The sequence below is a fragment of the Porcisia hertigi genome, chromosome 4 (genome assembly GCF_017918235.1).
Source record: "Porcisia hertigi strain C119 chromosome 4, whole genome shotgun sequence".
NCBI lineage: Eukaryota > Euglenozoa > Kinetoplastea > Trypanosomatida > Trypanosomatidae > Porcisia > Porcisia hertigi.
In genome coordinates this window covers 340591-358059 of record NC_090563.1, presented here as the reverse complement: position 1 = coordinate 358059, position 17469 = coordinate 340591, and the positions used below count along the sequence as shown (strand labels likewise).

The following is a 17469-nucleotide window of genomic DNA, read 5'->3' as shown; positions in this document are numbered from 1 at the left end:
GAACTGGTGGGGGGGGGGCGGGGGCGGCGTTTGAGAATGGGCACATGCGACGGCTTCGAGATGGAGAGAGAGCGACTCGTGTCCACACCCGCGTTTGTCTGTGGCTCCTTCTCTCAAAGGTACACGCACACATGCACACCTCCCATATATGTATATGTATATGTGTGTACATACTCATTCCTCTGTACGTGTTCCATGGATAGCGTCCTCCGCACGTGGCCAAGTGCACGTGGTGCAGTGGAATATTAACGCTGCTCCCTCTCCTCTCGATGGGGGGAGGGAGGTGCGTAGGGCTGGGGAGACGTCCTCGTTGCCTTCTCGAGGATGTCGATGTGCGAATGGAAAACATTTTTCTTTTGCTGATGCGCATTCAACTTCGCACGCCTCAAGCGGGATGCACTGTAGAGCGCTCCTGCGTTTGTAAACGTTGTTTTAGTGTATCGATGCCACGGGCCCATTCCGCCGTGCGGCCTCATATGTGAGCTCAAGTCTCGTCACACGCTTCACCAGACGTCCCGCCCCCGCTCCCCGCTCCCCCCTCCACGGTGCCGTCTCGCGTGGTGCGACGCAGCGCTACACCTGTGTTTGCATCATTATCCAACTCGCTACTCGCAGCGCGCTCTCCGCCTCGAAAGCCCTACCCTGAGCGGCTCCCATTATGCCGACCGTCACGTGTGGGAACACCGTTGGCGGGTCTGCGCCCCCATCCTTCCTTCCTCCTCCTCCTCCCCCCCCCCCGCTCCATGCACACACACACGCGCACCTCATCAATCCAGGAAACGGTCACTGACACTCACAGCGACGAGGTCGATGTGTTTTGTTGGTATTTTAGGGAGGGAGGTGGGGAGGGATACAGCGTGGAGACTTTACCCTGTTTAGCACCAGCGAGAGGGACGCGCTGGCAAGGCGGGTGGGGTGGAGGGTGTGGGAGCTGTTCGCTAGAGGTTGCCTGGGCCTCCCTCACATAGTGGGTAGGCGGTCCTCCCTCCCCCCTTCCCCTTCCTCCAGGCGCCCCCCTCCTGGACCGTTGCACATTTGGAGTACACTATGTAAAATCTCCTGATTCCTCAAACTTCTTTTCCCTCTTTCCTTTTTCCTCTCCCCCCCCCCCAACCCGCACTCCCACCTCCATTCCTCTGTGAACCAACGCACATCGAAAAACCCTTGCACATACAAACAACAACAAAAACCGAAACACCCAGTAAGGAAGTTCGCCCCTCCTGTGGAACAGCGTCCCCGCAACGGATCAGCCGACCCACCCCACACCTTCAAGTCGTCGTCAAGACAGCCAGTTCCAACAATGGCCCGCCGTCCGTCCCGCTGCTACCGGTTCTGCAAGAACAAGCCCTACCCGAAGTCGCGCTTCTGCCGGGGTGTGCCGGATCCCAAGATCCGCAACTTCGACATTGGTCGCCGCCGCGCCACCGTCGATGAGTTCCCCGTGTGCATCCACGTTGTGTCCCGCGAGCTGGAGCAGATCGCGTCCGAGGCGCTGGAGGCTGCCCGTATCCAGGCCAACAAGTACATGGTGAAGCGTGCCAACAAGGATGTGTTCCACATGCGCATCCGCGCCCACCCCTTCCACGTGCTGCGCATCAACAAGATGCTCTCGTGCGCTGGTGCCGATCGTCTGCAGACTGGTATGCGCGGTGCCTTCGGTAAGCCCAACGGCGTGTGCGCCCGTGTCCGCATTGGCCAGATCCTGCTGTCCATGCGCACCAAGGAGGCGTACGTGCCGCAGGCCTACGAGGCCCTGCGCCGCGCCAAGATGAAGTTCCCCGGCCGCCAGATCATCGTGACCTCCAAGTACTGGGGCTTCACCACCATCCTCCGCACCGAGTACGAGGCGCTGCGTGACGCCGGCAAGCTCGAGCAGCGCGGCATCCACTGCAAGGTGATTGTCCCCAAGGGCAAGATCACGATGCGCAACGTGATGGCATAAGCGCTCGCAGCACCGTGAAGACGCGGAGACCCGGGAGAGGGGTGTGTGTACGATGATGGCGACTCTGTGGGATAAAGAGAGAGGGGAAGCGTGATCGGTTTCGTCGGCTCAAACGTTTATCTACACGCGTGTGTGTCCGAAACGCTTCACGGTTTCATGGAATCCTCCTCACTCCCTCGTGTGCGTGTGCATTATGCCCTCGGATCTGCAACACGTACGAACTTCGAGCTTTTTATTTATTATTTTCTTTTTTTTCCTTTTTCTTTTTGTTTTCTGTGACTTCGTCACTCTTGTCAAGGAGGTGTGCAATGCGTGTTGTGTTGCGTTGCGTTGCGTGCGTACTTGGGGGCGCCGTGGCTGGTAGAACTGTGAATGATGATAATGATGATGGATGACAGTGACGTTTTTATTATTATTTCACGCACAGGTGTGCAAAGGGAGTAGTTGATAAAAAAAGGGGGCACCCCGGAGAGGACCAGAGTGTCCTCCTCTCCGGTGGGGAGGGGGGGGGCGGGGGAGGGCAGCGACAGGGAATCCCCTGCATGCCCCCTGTTTATCCTCTTTCGTATATCGTCGTCGTCACTCCTCCGGCCCCCTCACGTGCTTCATCCCACATTTTGTGCATTCATTTGGAGCTGCGGCTTACCCCCCCCCCCTCCCTCCCCTTTCCCGTCCCCGTTTCGCTTCCAGCTTTCACCTTCCTCTGACTCAAAGAAGCGGAGTAACAGAGAAACAAAATTCTCTCCTTCACCCGTTCACACACACACAAAAAAAACCAAACCAAAACACACGTGTTAGTAATACGGCACGTGGCGCCTCCCCCCCCCCTTCCATTGTTGCCTGGCGCGGATGCCGCCCAGTTTTGGGTTTCCTCTTTTCCCGCTTCCCCCCCCCCCCCACTCTCTTCTTCTTGGCTCTCTCCGCTGCACATATCTACTCGTCAAATGCTGTCCATCTCTGCTCGTCTCCCCCCCCCCTTTCCCCCCTTACTGTCCACCCGCCTTCATCCCAGTCGCGCCCCCTCCCCCTCCACACACGCGCACCACGGTCTCCACTCCTTCATTTCGTGATCCACCCAGTCGCACGGAGATAAGAAAGAAGAGGAGCACCAACCGCGAGGCAAGTTGTCAACGAGGGAAACGCTGCCAGGCCTTGAACGTGTCGGCGTGTGCCTGTGCCTTTTATTGGTGCTGTACGTCACACCCGTTGTTGACCTTGAGCGTTTTGTGAGCCTCATAGTCTTTCTTGGTCTCCAGGCCTAGTCTCACTTCAAACTGGCGCACCGAAAGAGAACCAGTCGCCTCCCTTTGGGGGTCACTTCCACCGCACATATTTATCGCTCTCCTCCTTCCCCCCCCCCCCCCCCCCCCACACACTCACACTCACACTTACTCCATTGAAGGTATCCTCTTGGCAGCTAGCGATCTTTCACTTGATGACGGCGGCGGCTCTCATCCGTAGTGCAAATGTGTCGATGCACCGGTTGCCACGCACTACGGCTATTCGGTGGATGGTGAGGGCGCCTGTGGTGTCGGTGTTGGCGGCCGGCTCCTTTTCCTGCGACTGCACGATGCGCTCGGCGATGGCCGGCTCGACAGCGCTGCTGCAACACCGCCGCTGGCAGTCCAGCGGGGGCGCAAAGAAGGACCTATACTCCGTGCTGGGCGTGGCACGTAACGCGACGCCGGAGCAGATCAAGTCGGCGTATAAAAAACGGGCAAAGGCGCTGCACCCCGATGTCAACCCGAGTCCCAACGCCGCGGAAGACTTTGCGGAGGCAAAACAGGCATACGAGACCCTCTCCGACTCGCAAAAGCGCAGCATGTATGACATGACCGGTAATGCCAACGCCGCCGGCGGCTTTGGTGCGGGCGGGCCGGGTGGGGGCTTCAACCCCTTCGGTGCCGGGGGCAACCCCTTTGCCGCGGGTGGCAATCCATTCGCGAATATGGGCGGCGCCACCCAACCCGGTGGTGGTCAGGGGGGGTTTTCCTTCAATGACTTCGAAGAAATCTTCCAGAAAATGAGCAGTAGCGGCAAAGACAAGACCCGGAAGCCACAGGGCCCGGAGCCTGGTGCGGACATCCACTACAAGCTCTCACTTGGGTTTCTAGATGCTGTTAACGGGTGTCAGAAGGAGATCAGCTACAACACGATGCGCCGCTGCGGGGCCTGCACCGGCAGCGGTTTTCAGGATACAGGGTCACGTACCAAGTGCCCACACTGCGGCGGTCGGGGCAAGAAGGTCATGTCCACCGGCTTCTTTCACATGCAGCAAGACTGCACCCATTGCGGCGGCACAGGCGAACTAGGTCGAGCGACGTGCACGCAGTGTAGCGGTAAAGGTATCGTCAAGGATCGCAGTGTACAGACGCTGCCGGTGCCGAAAGGCGTTGATAACAAGGAGCGACTGAAGGTGACGGGCAAGGGAGAGGTTGGTGTACGCAATGGGCCGCCTGGCAACCTCTACATTGAAATCTCAGTCGAGGACCATCCCGTCTTCCACCGCGAGGGCAGCGACATCCACGTCATCACCCCTATTACCCTCTCCACCGCGGTGCTCGGTGGCACGGTGCGCGTGCCGACGCTGACTGGGGAGGTCGAAACGCGGGTTCCGGTCGGTTCGCAGCAGGGCGATAAGCTCGTGCTCCGCGGTCGGGGCGTGCACCGACCCAATCACAACAAGACGGGTGACTTCTACATTCACTTTGCGGTTATGCTGCCAAAGGAGCTCACGGAGGTGCAGAAAAAGGCCATCGCTGACTTTGCCAAGGACGAAAAGCCGCTGGACCTCAACGATGCCCAACTCCAGGAGCTGAAGGGGCGTTACCGCTCATGGTTTTCGACGTGAGAGGGGAACATGCACGCATGGGAAGTCGTCGTGCATCAACGGGTCCACGCTTGTGTATGCACCTGCATGTGCGAGCCCGTGCGTGTGTGTGTGTGTGTGTGTGTGTGGATATCGAGAACACAGGCGTTAGTCACATTTCTTTAAGTCTCTTTTAACGTGTGGATGTTGTGTAGGTAATCACTTTTCGTGGTGTGTGTGTGTGTGGGTGTGACGGAGAGGCGAGGGGAGGGGGGCGGCGGCGAAGGCGAAGGCGATGGCGATTGTGTGTGTGTGTGTCAGTGTGTGTACGAGAGAGGGCGAAACCAATGGTGATTTGTGGTGCATGTGTGCATCTCCGAGGAGATCGTTTTTGTTGTTGTGGGGGGGGGGGGAGGCGACTTCGCTCTATCTTTTCGGGCAGCGCATATGTACACACCCACACACACTCTCAGATGCGTACATGTGGAGAAGGGACGAAAATAGGAAGCGGCACGTTGTTTACATGACTTTTCTTCGTCTTGGTTGTTCCTCTCCTCGCCCTTCTTCCCTGTTCTTGTGGAGGTACAGCACACCAACTCCTTCTGTCTCCATTCCCCCCGCCCAACCCCGCTCACGCACGTGCACGCCAACACAAATGCCAGATCACTAACCTAGAGAAGCACGCATATTGGGAAGGATGTGAGCTTTTGTAGACCAACGCGGGTGCGGTGTCTCCCCTGTAGGCGCACACACACACACACACACATATATATATATATATAAGCTGACACGGACGCAGCATGTGCACCAGACGTTGCGTTGCGGTGAGTAGTGGGCTTGCCCGCTTGTGTACGTGTGCGTCTCTACAAGAGTTCTGCGGTATATATATATATATTAATATATATTTCGAGCACGCGTGTATCGATGCAACGGGCCCATTCCGCCGTGCGGCCTCATATGTGAGCTCAAGTCTCGTCACACGCTTCACCAGACGTCCCCCCGCTCCCCGCTCCCCCCTCCACGGTGCCGTCTCGCGTGGTGCGACGCAGCGCTACACCTGTGTTTGCATCATTATCCAACTCGCTACTCGCAGCGCGCTCTCCGCCTCGAAAGCCCTACCCTGAGCGGCTCCCATTATGCCGACCGTCACGTGTGGGTACACCGTTGGCGGGTCTGCGCCCCCATCCTTCCCTCCTCCTCCTCCCCCCCGCTCCATGCACACACACACGCGCACCTCATCAATCCAGGAAACGGTCACTGACACTCACAGCGACGAGGTCGATGTGTTTTGTTGGTATTTTAGGGAGGGGGGTGGGGAGGGATACCGCGTGGAGACTTTACCCTGTTTAGCACCAGCGAGAGGGACGCGCTGGCAAGGCGGGTGGGGTGGAGGGTGTGGGAGCTGTTCGCTAGAGGTTGCCTGGGCCTCCCTCACAGAGTGGGTAGGCGGTCCCCCCTCCCCCCTTCCCCTTCCTCCAGGCGCCCCTCTCTGGTAACGGCCACTGAGCTATGTGTACTCCACTTTCCCTCTCGTTTTATTACGGGCGCGCTGCATTGAGAGGGAGAGGGTGAGAGAGGGTAGACGGGTGCGTGCGCTCCATCTGTACAGCCCTTGGACCTCGTGTCCAACAGTTTTTCTACCCGCGGAGTAGTGACGCGGCGACACTCGGCCTCCTCTTCACACACACACGCACACCATTCTTCGATCCCACCTTCCTGAAGCGCCTTGAAAATCATCCTGATGTGCGTAGACTATCGTTGCCTCCCTCCCTCCCTCCTCCTTTTCTCACTTTTGCCCTTGTACGCCTCGTTGAGCAGCTCCCCGATACCTTGATAGCACATGGTGAAGGGGACGAGTGCACGCACGCCTGCAACTCAGCGCATCCCCCCTCCCCGGACAAACACGCAAACTGCAAAAAAAAAGAGTGAGATCCTTCCCTAGCGGCGGGGTTGAGTGAAGCTTGATCAGCTGCTATCTTTTTGGAGCCGACCCACCCCACCTCCTTTGAGCACACTTTAGGTATACACACACACACACACAAATATACATTATATATATATATATTTGTATATTTGTATATGGTAGAGACTAGTAGTAGTGACTAGTTGTACTCGTCGTATAAAAGTACGTTGTGCAAGAGGGGGGAGAGGAAGAGGAAAAAGGGGGAAAATACACAATGTCTCTGTACGGCGCTCGCGAAAATGGCGGTGACGAGATGATGACGCCAGGCATGACCGGCATGAGCGGCAACTACCGTAACGAGAGCAACTGCCATCGCTTCTGGAATCGGCTCATGACGTGCCTGCGGGAAAGTCAAGAGCTGGATGTGCTGTACGACTGTCGTAGTCGCATGCTGGACATGCGGGAGTGTGTCGTGCGGCACAAACAGTCAACATGGGTGATGCGCGAAACAATGACGTCCATCCGTCACGAGGGCGAGTTCCGCAAGTGGCTGCGTGACTATGATGAGAAAATGGGGCACCCACCGCTGCTGGAGGCGGTGGCAACCGTACGCAAGAAGGTAGACGCTGAGGGCGGCGTAGACATCATGAACCCCACAGTATTCAAGGACCCTGACATGTACATCCCTCGTCGAAAGAAGCTAGCGTCTGCGCAAAGCTGAGCCACATTTCAAATGAAGCGACGAGACACCGGTAGACACGGCAGGCTAGCGTGGCGACTTGATATCAGCAGACCACAACATTGCAGAGGCGCTATCAATGATCTCCTGGATTTTTTCCCTCGGCCGTTTCTTTTTTTTTCTCGTGTGCGTCTGTGTGTGTGTGTGTGTGCGTGTGCACGCGCGCCTGTCTGTGTTGTTTGGTCAGTTTTTTTTTCGGTTGACCGGATAGTAAACGGTCGTGTGGGAACTTGCGGGGAAGGGGGTGGTGGTGGTGGTGGTGCTGGCGTGCTCTTTGTGCTGACATGAAAGGGATACGTCGATGGTGAGAGAAAAAGTAAAATTTTGCACCGACGCGCGCCCCTTGATAGGATATTTTTTTGCATGACGCATCTTCTCCAGATCCGTTTTTTTTTGGGGGGGGGCGACTGTATATGTGCGTTTCTGTGGTAATGTGCTGGTAGCCATGGTACTGCTTTTACTCCCTCATCTCCATCCTCAGTTGCATCCCCCCACCCCCCACCCATGAGAACGGTCATCACGCGCGGTTGATCAGACTTGTGTGGCACCCCCTCCGCTCTCTCTCCCTCCCCCCTCCCTTCCCCCTTTCACTGCTCCCTTGCTTGAACCTCTCGGTGTATTCTCTTCTTTTTTTTTTTGATGCGCTTCTTCTCGCCTTTTCGATTATCCTTTTTTTTCCCCTTCGTAGCTGTCGTTGTGGTTGTTGTTCTCTCTTTCTCGGTCAAACAAAAAAAAAGATTACGGCTCCAGATGTGTAGGAAGCGAGTCTGCACTTTCGCGAAGGGATGTCCCCTTTGACAGCTGGACGCGCTCACAACACGAACAAAAAAAAGGGGGAGGGGGGGACACTCCTGCGTCCTCGCGGAGAGTAGAGGCGAACACCCACGCTTCACGCACGTCCAACTCCCACTCACACACAAACATGTGTGTGTGTGTGTGTGTGTGTGGAAGGATGAGTGAGATGAGGACACACTCTTGAGAATGCACAGCAGAGAGTACCCCAAACGCGTCGTCTCAACTAATCATCACCCCATTTCCAGCAACTCATTCCACTGCCTCTCGCACCTCCGCTCTCTCGCTTTGTATTTTTTTATTTTTCAAATATTACCTCCAATCCTATACCACATTTGCACTGTACCATCACACCTTGCTTCCCTCCCTCGCCCTTCCCACAAACACGGGCACACCCCTTCAGCAACAAATCTCAACTTGTTTTTCTACTTTCAAAAAATATATATGTATTCCCGTTCGGTTGGTCTTCTTCCTGCACCCCCCTCTCTCTCTCTCCATCCACCCACCCTTTCTCTCCATACCACATTCTTTATTTTAAAAACAAAAGAAACAAACGAACAAGAGAAGCAGCACACACACAGACACACAGAGACACACACACACAGACACACACACAGACACACACACACACACAGACACACTACTGGTTACCGCAGTGCAGGCGTTTTTTTTTCTGTTTCCATTCGCACGGAATTAAAAAACAACAACAAAAAAAGGGGTGTGTGACGGCGTTGTCAAAATTAGTTGAATAGACCAACATCCGCTCTGGACATCATTCTCCTCCCACACAACCCCCGTATTTTATCCACACCCCTTTCCATAACCCCCTCCCCTCCCCTCTCCCTCTCCCCCTCCCCCTCCCACTCCCCCGCCCACACACACACACACACACGCTTCCCCATCCCTTGGTGTCGTGCAGTCCACTGTGGTAGTCTGCGAGGGTGTGTCTGGTTCTACTTCGATCGCGCATCCGCATCGCTGTCGTTGCCGTTTTTCAGATCTCAGAACGCATCCCCCTTTTTAATATACATATATATATATATATATACATATACATATATATCTACTGCGTGCGAACGCTGCCCTCCTCAAGTGTGTGGTGCACTGCTCCGACTTGACGCGTGGTTCGCACGCGGTGAGTGTAGAGGGAGTGGGGGGAGGAGGTGACTGGCAATCCTGCCCGGCAGAGGGGAAGCAGACAAACAGAAAAAGTTTTTTTTTCCAAGGGCGAAGACGAACAGAAATCGTGTCTGAGAGGGGCAACAGAAGGGGGAAAAAGGGGGTTCCCGTGGGTGTGATAGAGTACCGATCGGTGCCTCGTGCTTCCAAACTTTGATCATCTCTAGCCGCCCCACCCTCATCACCACCAGAATACACACAGACACACGCACGCGACGGACGCGACTTTCCCCCTTCGTGATATATATTTTTTGCGTCTGTCTTCGTGAGCGCTACGCGAGAAGGGCTACACCGCCTCATCCACATTCCCCTTCCCCCCCCCCTCCCCCTCCCCACCTCACGTCCCCCCGCGCTGTGGGTTCCACACACTGTTGGGGATTTTACGGGGGTATAACTGGAAACGGTACAGGGCAAAAAAAAAGAGGAGGAGGAGGGGGAGTAGGGTAAAGAAAGAAGGCATTACATCCAAAGGAATGGAGCAACTCTCGGCGGGAGAGTGGGGCTCGCTGTCTCCACTCACAATAAGCGATGAGGGAGCGCGACCGCCTCCACCGCAGCGCCCGCTCGGGTTCAACTACCGTCGTGACGTCGCACACATGACGTCTGAGGAGCCCATGTCACTGGAGACGATTACGATTCAAGATTCTCACACGACACCAAACGTTAATATACAACACCTACACACTGGTGAGCCCGATATCCGGGACTCGAACGCAACGAGCAGCAGCGGTGTATCACCGATCGCTATTCCGTACATGGCGCTCCACAACGTTGGCTGCAAAAACACGAGTCTTAAAGGTCGCAAGTGGGTCATCATGCCAATGGTCGCGGGGTTCGAGTCTAATTTTATCGCAAACACGCTCCAGGGTCTGCTGTGCTTGCCAGGGTGTGTGTCTGTCATGATGGGAGAGCCCTGCGTGGGAGGCAGCAGCAGTGGCGGGGGTGGTGGTGAGCCTCTAGCGGTGCCACGGTCACCACGGAGCTCGTCACCGATAGGTGTGCGGCAGGACGTGCACGGAGGGGCCAACGGGGACGAAGAAGAGGAGGAGTGCTCTGAGTCGCTTGCCCACGCCCGCTCTGCTTCTCCAGAAGAGGCGGATGAGCGCTCGTTGGGTTCCTCCGTCTCATCAGACCGGTCAGCGACGGGAGACCGTTCACCTCGCTCGCCGGGCGACGACGGCGACGCGGGTAAGGGATCCGTAGCTCAGAGGGGAAAGGTTGTAAAGCGTCGTGATGCTGGTCGTTCAACTCCGGCCCTTCGAGGCGGCATTCGCTGCCAGTGGGGGACTCGTGTGAAGACCCCTGCCTCGCGCATGTACGCCTCCTACGTAATGGATCACCTCCTTCATGCGAACATCCATCTGAAGACGTCGCCGTGTCGCGTCAGACAGACGAGCGGCACTCATGTGACGGACACGCAAGTAGACGACGCCGAGGAGCTCGAGTCCCTCCGGGGGCAATCTGCCACTGTGCCGCGCTGCCTGGCCCCAGTGGCGCTGCCCGAGAAGGCGAAAAGTGCCCCACAGGCACCAATCGGCAGCAAAACTAGCACCACACGCTCGCTGCTCGGCCTCCTCCTGGCCCATGCCACCAATAAAGAGGATGTCTGCACCTACACCTGTGGAACCGCCTCTGCGGCCTGTGCTGAGTCCTCTGAGCGCACCGAAGCCATGGAATGCACTGCGTCGGTATCGGTGTCGCCAAGTCCGGCCACCACCGCCACTATCACCGCTGTCGTCCCGCCTCCAGAGAAGGCCGCGGTGCTTGTGGGGCTGGAGGAAGGGCACAGCTCCGATGACAACTCGCCGACGCCCAGCAGCCAGGAGGAGGAAGAGGAGGAGGAGGGGGGAGGGCAGTGGGGTTCAACGGAGAATAATCGAGCTGGGCAGGCCAGTGGGGTGAGGCACGGCGCGGCAGCGGCACGAATGACCAACCGCGGAGTGGCGCAAGACGCGTCGCGTTACGTGTGTTTTGCGAGCAACAGCGTGGATAACATGCCGAGCTATCCACTGCCAAAGCTGCAGAGCGAGGACCTAGTTGACCTGGCCGCCTTCATGGTTGTCCGCAGCTCCCTAGAGCCAGATGAGGCCACCGACCTGAACCTTGGCACGCATTTGCTGGGCGACCCGCACCTCGTACAGGGGCTGCCGCCTGGGCAACGGGCCGCATTGCTGAACCGAGCGGCACGGCTAATGGAGGCTGCAGTGTTCCTCCAAGTATAGCGCCTCACCGATCTTTGTGTGTGCGTGTGTATAGAAGTGTTGACGCGCGGCTTTTGTTGGTGTCTTGTGCGACGCTCCCACCACTCTGGAGTTTTTTTTTTTTGCTCGAGGCGATGTGTGTTGTTCACACCACTACTTCTTTAGCCTCCCCCCCACACACACACACATACACATACACACACAAACCTACTGTCATATGCCTCACGGCAGTCTTGGCCTGGCCCCCTGCATCTCCCCTGCCCACGTGTACCTCTGCACGTATATTTGATACGATGTACTCAAAGGCGTTATTGGACTGATTTCTTGATTTGACTCCCCTTCTCACTCTCCCGGCATCTTCACTCCACTGTGTGTGTGTGTGTGTGTTGAGGGGGGGGGGCTTTGGTCTCATCTCTTTTCAGTATTTGGTTTCGACTGTCGCCTGATGGTGTCTCCTCTTTTTTTTTAGGTGTGTGTGGGTGGGTGATGAAGTGGCTATTAGTGAATGGTGAGCAATCTCTCTCTGTGTGTCTGTGTGTGTTCTTCTGCGCTCTGGTTCATGCCCCCTATCCCCCCGTTTTTATAGACCCTGCCCCCCCATCCACCTCCAGTATACTCTTGTGGGGGCCCTCTGAGGCGGGAGAGAGCGACATGGCTTATCCATGTTTTGTTGTTGTTGCCCCCTCCCACCCCCCCCCCACACACACACACACCTCAGACCACGCGTCTCTACACCAGTAAGTCGGTGTGTGGTGTGCGCCCTCAGACAAGGGGAAGGGGGTGATGTTGTGTCTGCATGCAGCTTTTCAACGCTGATGTGCGTGCTAACGTGTCCACCTGGGAGCCCTCCAAGTGGTGAGCCCATGTGTTGCATGAGGTGACGTGTGTGGCACCGTGAAGGCGGCGCGCCAGTAAAACTGCGTTACTAAACTCATATTGGCGCGCGCGTTGAAGGAAAGAAAAGGGGTGGGGCGATGTGTTTGATTTTTTCTTTTTTTTTTTCGGGGGGGGTTGTCTGATACGCCAACTCAATTATAAAGCAAAACAAACGAAAAAAAAAATAGAGAAACATATGCGTGAATGTATGAGCGGCGAGTACGGGAAGAGGGGGGGGGAAGGCGGGCGGTTGCGCGCCGGCATCAAGTCGTGGTGGTGGTGGTGGTGATGGCGTTTGTTGTGCTGGTAACGCAAAGAGATCACGCGAACATCAACCCGAATATTTGTGCTACAAGATTGCGTAACCAACAGAGAGAGAGAGAGAAGGGGCCGCAACGCTGTGTGTTTTTCCCCCTCCTACCGCCCGTGCTGTGGCTCACCACCACCAGGTGCATGGTGAGGAGGAGGAGGAGGGGGGGAGGTGCATGGCCCTCCACACAACCCTTCTCCTTCTCGTGACCCCCACTCATCGCGTACAATCTCACAATACACATGCGCCGACACACATGGCGCGAAGATGTCTCACTTGTTCAATCTCACCCTCTTTAACTTCACCCTTCCTCCTCCTACCGCCTCGAGTGCAAGCCTCCTTGCCTCCCCCCACTCCCCTGGTTTAGCTACGGCTGGTGTGTGCACCTCTGGCACCCGGTTTACGTTGCCGCCCCGCCCCCCCCTCCCCTTCTCTGACGAAAGACTTTATTTTTGTTAGCACCAATGGCCGATTCGAACGCAGAGGCCGCCGCCACTGTGGCTTCCCCAACTCTGGCCAAGCCTCTCAGCTACGTCTCGCTGAGCAGCCACGATGGAAAGTGTGTGATACTTCCCGTGGCCGCCGCCGCCGGGTCACGTGTCCTCCACGGACTCTTTCAAGGGCTGTTCGTGATGCACCTGCACCAGAGCACCTCGCCTGTGGACGCTTCAACGCCGGTGCAGCAACATGTGGTGGAAGAGGATGTGCGTGCAGAGCAGTTGCAAGCACCAGGCCCTAGCAGCAGCCGCGATAGCTCCAGCACAACGCATGGCGGTGCTCCGGGAGAGGTGAAAAGTTGGAGCGCCGGCGGTGAGCACTCTAGTGGTGTCCGCGACAATGAAGAAGAAAATTACACCCACTATAAAAGTGGTGCCGCCTATCGATGCTACGCTGCTGTATTTCCTAGCCACGAAGTCTGTAGGCCTCCACCGCATCTGCCCCGGCTACGAGGGGACGGCGGGGGGCCTGCTGCTGCTGCTGCTGCTGCGCCGTTGCCCCGCGTGCCGCCGCTATTGGATGTGCCGCTTCGAACGTTGGAGATGAGTACTTTGACGCGTGTAGCGGAGTTCTTGGTGGTGAAGATCACCGTTGCAAACCATCCGCACTATCTGCACGTGCCTGACATCTTTTGCGACCTCGACCGCGGCTCGGAGCGGGACCAACTTGTGGCAGTGCAGGTGTTGTTGGGCGCTGACTTCCTCAACTGCTAACACACTCCTCCAAAACAACAACACTCTTTCTCTCCCTCTGAAAGAGAAGTGTGGCGAAAAAAAAGGCATATGAGGATGGGGCTGGGGGGTGGGTCGCGAGGGACCAATGAAGCTCTACATGTGTACTGATGCGTGTATACATGTAATGCAGGGGTAACGCCCGATCTGCGTGCCTTTTCTTCTCTGCACGTCTTGACCTTGCGAGCTATTGGTAACCCCCCCCCCCCACGCCCCCCACGAAGTGTATTTTTAACCGTCCTACCAACCTGTGAGAGCATCACAGCAACACACAGACACAGACACAGACACAGAGAAAGAAAACGAGAACAATGGCGTAGAGGCGACCCCCCCCTCCTCCTCCCCTGAGAACAACGGCAGCGAGGGAGGGGAGGGGAGGGGGGAGTGCGAACGAAAAAATTTTTTTTAAGAGGAGAGATGACGAACACACAAAATTGAGCCTACAAGAGGACCTCACCGGATAGCCGATGTGGACAATGCAGCTGTGGCTGTACAAAATACACAATACGTATAAAAAAATATATATATACAATCACAGTCCTATACTGGAAGAGTGAGTGTAAGGACGGATGCAGGGAGAGATGCATGTCTTGCGGAGAAAGAGAGGCCGTAGATTCGAAACTCAGAACCCCCTTCCCCTCCCCCCCCCCTGGGTATACCCCCAATGCATTGCCGTGTCGTCGGGTGCCGCACCACTGTGCGTATGGCAACGGAATGGGCGCAAGGAACGGGAGGGGGAGGGGGGGGTAGAGGAAAGGTGTTGTGCTGTGTGTAGTGGGTTGTGTCATGAGCTCCCTCTCCCTTCCCGTCTCTTCCCACTTCTGCTCAGTCCGATTTTCATTAGCCGAAAGAATGCCTTATTCCTCTCCAGACTTCCCTCCCCCCTCCCCCGCTGTTTTTTTTTCTGCTCCTTCACAGACACGCGTCCATAAATATATGTATATATATATGTACACCCCTCTCTACCTGTACGCATCTAACAACACACACACACACACACTTTAATCGTCACGCCAAGCAGCTCGCAGCAACGGCATACCCGTTACCCACGCCCTCCCTTTTTTTCAGGAGGGTGTGGCTGCGCTCATTGTGCTTCTACACGGTTATCTTCAGCTCCATTTTTTGGAGTATATTTTATATTTGTGTTACACCTGTGTATTAGTTATCTGTTTTTTTTTTGTATGTGTGTGTATGTATATATATGTCTCTCCTTGTATGTTGCAATTTATGTTATCCCTCCTCATAGCCTCACTCCTCCCTCACACCCACCTTGCCAGCCTCCTCCATGTCCACATTGGAGGCTGGCAGCTCAACCCGCACGACGCGCTCACCGTCAGTCAGCAGTAAGTACGCCTGCGCGAGCGAAAATAATGACCATCAACCCCCCGGGAGGTTTCCCTCCGGAACTGCGGCAATGGCAGCCATGCCCGCACTTGTGGTGCCATACCATGACCAACAGCAGACGCCGTCCTCTCGGCGTGCTCTATCCACTGCTGCAGCTCCTCCCTCCATGGCGTCGCGCCGTACCGGGGGCTACAGCCGAAATATCCCTTCTCACACCTCGTCGTCGTCGCCGGCGCCACCGAGATTGGTGGAGTCTTTGACCAGAGCAGCGCCGTGTGGAGGCTCACAGCCCCAGCCACAACCGCCGCGCACACAGACGGTTGAGCCAAATCAAAAATTCCACTTTCCCTCCGCAACTGCACACGCCTTTTCACCGCGACACAGTCAAACTCAGCAGCTGACGTCTTCAGCGTCGCCATACACGTCGCGTGCTGACCACGCTGCTCGACACTCCACAGCAACGCAAGCGGCTCCTTTCGGTGGGGTGTGCGTGTCGAGACCGTCGCATGCGTCCTCACCTGTTTTCTCTCTGTCTCGGCAGCCGCAGGCGAACAGCGTGGCCGCTGTCCGGAACAGCTCTACTCTCCCACCCTCACCAACGACCTCGCACCAGAGAAGAAACTCACTGAGAGTCCTGAACACCGGATCGAGGGATGTCGACTACGTGGTGAGTACAGCCCCAGTTCGACACACGCGGCAGTTTCCCTTGCTTTCGCAGCAGTCGCTGACGCAGAGACCCATTGTGTACTCGGAGTCTATGGCGGACATTCCCATCTCTCACCCCGACACGCAGCTACGGTCGCGTCCCGTTACCGTGTTGCAGGAACGAACCACCTCCTCCCCACTTCTTCCGCCGGCTCGGCCGCCATCTCGGCCGCCAGCAGAAGTACGCAACCCCCTTTTCAATGCAGACTTTCTGGTGCCGCCGCCACCACCACCGTCTCTGCTGCTCTCCGAGCACCGACATGTACGCCTCACCTGTGCAGAGAACCGCCGCAGCGCACCTGCGCTGTCGTATCCACATCAACCGCCGCAGCAGCAGCAACAGCATATCACCCTGCTTGAGACGCATCCCCCTTCGGCCTCCTCTTCCCCACCACCACGACCACCACAGGAGAATCACGATCGACTGACCACACAGCCCACCGCTCAGCTTGTAGAAACGGACTCACGCCGCACGCTCCAAGACAATACCTGCACCGCCACCGTTGCAGATGACACAAGCGGTTTCGTGCAGGAAACCTGTCGCACGCGTGAGCGCTGCACCCCTCACCCCCTCCGTAGTGCCCCTGTGACGGCGAATGGGATCCCTGTAGGCAGTCCTTACGGCGCCATACCAACCTACGCGATTGTGACGCCGCTCAGTGACATTCGAGCCTTCTTGGGAAAAAGTCTATTTTCTGCGTCTGCACACTATTCGCCGCCAGCCCCCGGGAAGGCGGCGCCGAGGTCCGCATATAGCGCTGACTACCCGACGAGCAGCAGTCGGCCGCTCCTGCAAGAGGATTGCGGTGATCCCTTTGGGATACCGCAGGGAAAGTGGGGCGCTTCGAGAGAGAATAGGCCTACGCTGCCAGTGGAAACCGCAGTGGAGTCGGAGTGGTCAGAGAAGGGCCAGGATCACGACAGCGCGCCGCCGTCGATGGAGAAGGCGATGGATAGCAAAACACCAACCACGTCAGACGGCCAGCCGTGGGGTCTGTACGCTTTCGTGCCATCTCCCATGACCGAGTCCACGCGCCCCGCAGCGGAGATGGGGATGCACCGGCTTCGTTTTACTGACGCGAAAAGAGCGGCGCCGCCGCCGCACAGGCACGGCGCAGATTTGCCGCACGTCCCGGCTGCTTCGGAGCGTGCTCGACTGGATAATGACAGTCCTGGCGAAGCCGACGAAGCAACGCCGACGGAGGCGAACGAGTCTTCGCTACAGCCTCAATCCGAAGATTCTCCGCACAGAGACGACGTCGATGGGCTCGGTGAGTTCGATGATCGTAGGGTATATGCAAGTTATCCTTCGTGGTCTTCCTATGACGTCGCCACCAACTCGAGATCACAGGAAATCACCGACGGATCGCAGTCTCCCATGCTCGGTAGCCACAACAGCTCTCACCACTTCACGCTCGCCCCCATACAGGGGCAGACCAC

At 56.8% G+C, this 17469-nt stretch overlaps 5 protein-coding genes across 5 annotated transcripts; all 5 read left to right on the top strand.

Moving 5' to 3' along the window:
- Window positions 1-1300: 1300 nt before the first annotated feature.
- JKF63_07284 (uncharacterized protein) lies at window positions 1301-1942 on the top strand (the record flags this gene model as incomplete). The annotated part of the gene is made up of 1 exon (XM_067903224.1): window positions 1301-1942. The coding sequence occupies one exon, from the start codon at window positions 1301-1303 to the stop codon at window positions 1940-1942; it is 642 nt and encodes a 213-aa protein (XP_067759779.1).
- Window positions 1943-3377: 1435 nt separating this feature from the next.
- JKF63_07283 (uncharacterized protein) lies at window positions 3378-4793 on the top strand (the record flags this gene model as incomplete). The annotated part of the gene is made up of 1 exon (XM_067903223.1): window positions 3378-4793. One exon carries the CDS (start codon window positions 3378-3380, stop codon window positions 4791-4793), a length of 1416 nt encoding a protein of 471 aa, XP_067759778.1.
- A 2135-nt stretch (window positions 4794-6928) lies between these two features.
- JKF63_07282 (uncharacterized protein) lies at window positions 6929-7375 on the top strand (the record flags this gene model as incomplete). The annotated part of the gene is made up of 1 exon (XM_067903222.1): window positions 6929-7375. One exon carries the CDS (start codon window positions 6929-6931, stop codon window positions 7373-7375), a length of 447 nt encoding a protein of 148 aa, XP_067759777.1.
- Window positions 7376-9837: 2462 nt separating this feature from the next.
- Window positions 9838-11586, top strand: JKF63_07281 (uncharacterized protein; the record flags this gene model as incomplete). Its single annotated transcript, XM_067903221.1, has 1 exon — window positions 9838-11586. One exon carries the CDS (start codon window positions 9838-9840, stop codon window positions 11584-11586), a length of 1749 nt encoding a protein of 582 aa, XP_067759776.1.
- A 1629-nt stretch (window positions 11587-13215) lies between these two features.
- On the top strand, window positions 13216-13962 carry JKF63_07280 (uncharacterized protein; the record flags this gene model as incomplete). The annotated part of the gene is made up of 1 exon (XM_067903220.1): window positions 13216-13962. One exon carries the CDS (start codon window positions 13216-13218, stop codon window positions 13960-13962), a length of 747 nt encoding a protein of 248 aa, XP_067759775.1.
- Window positions 13963-17469: the final 3507 nt, after the last annotated feature.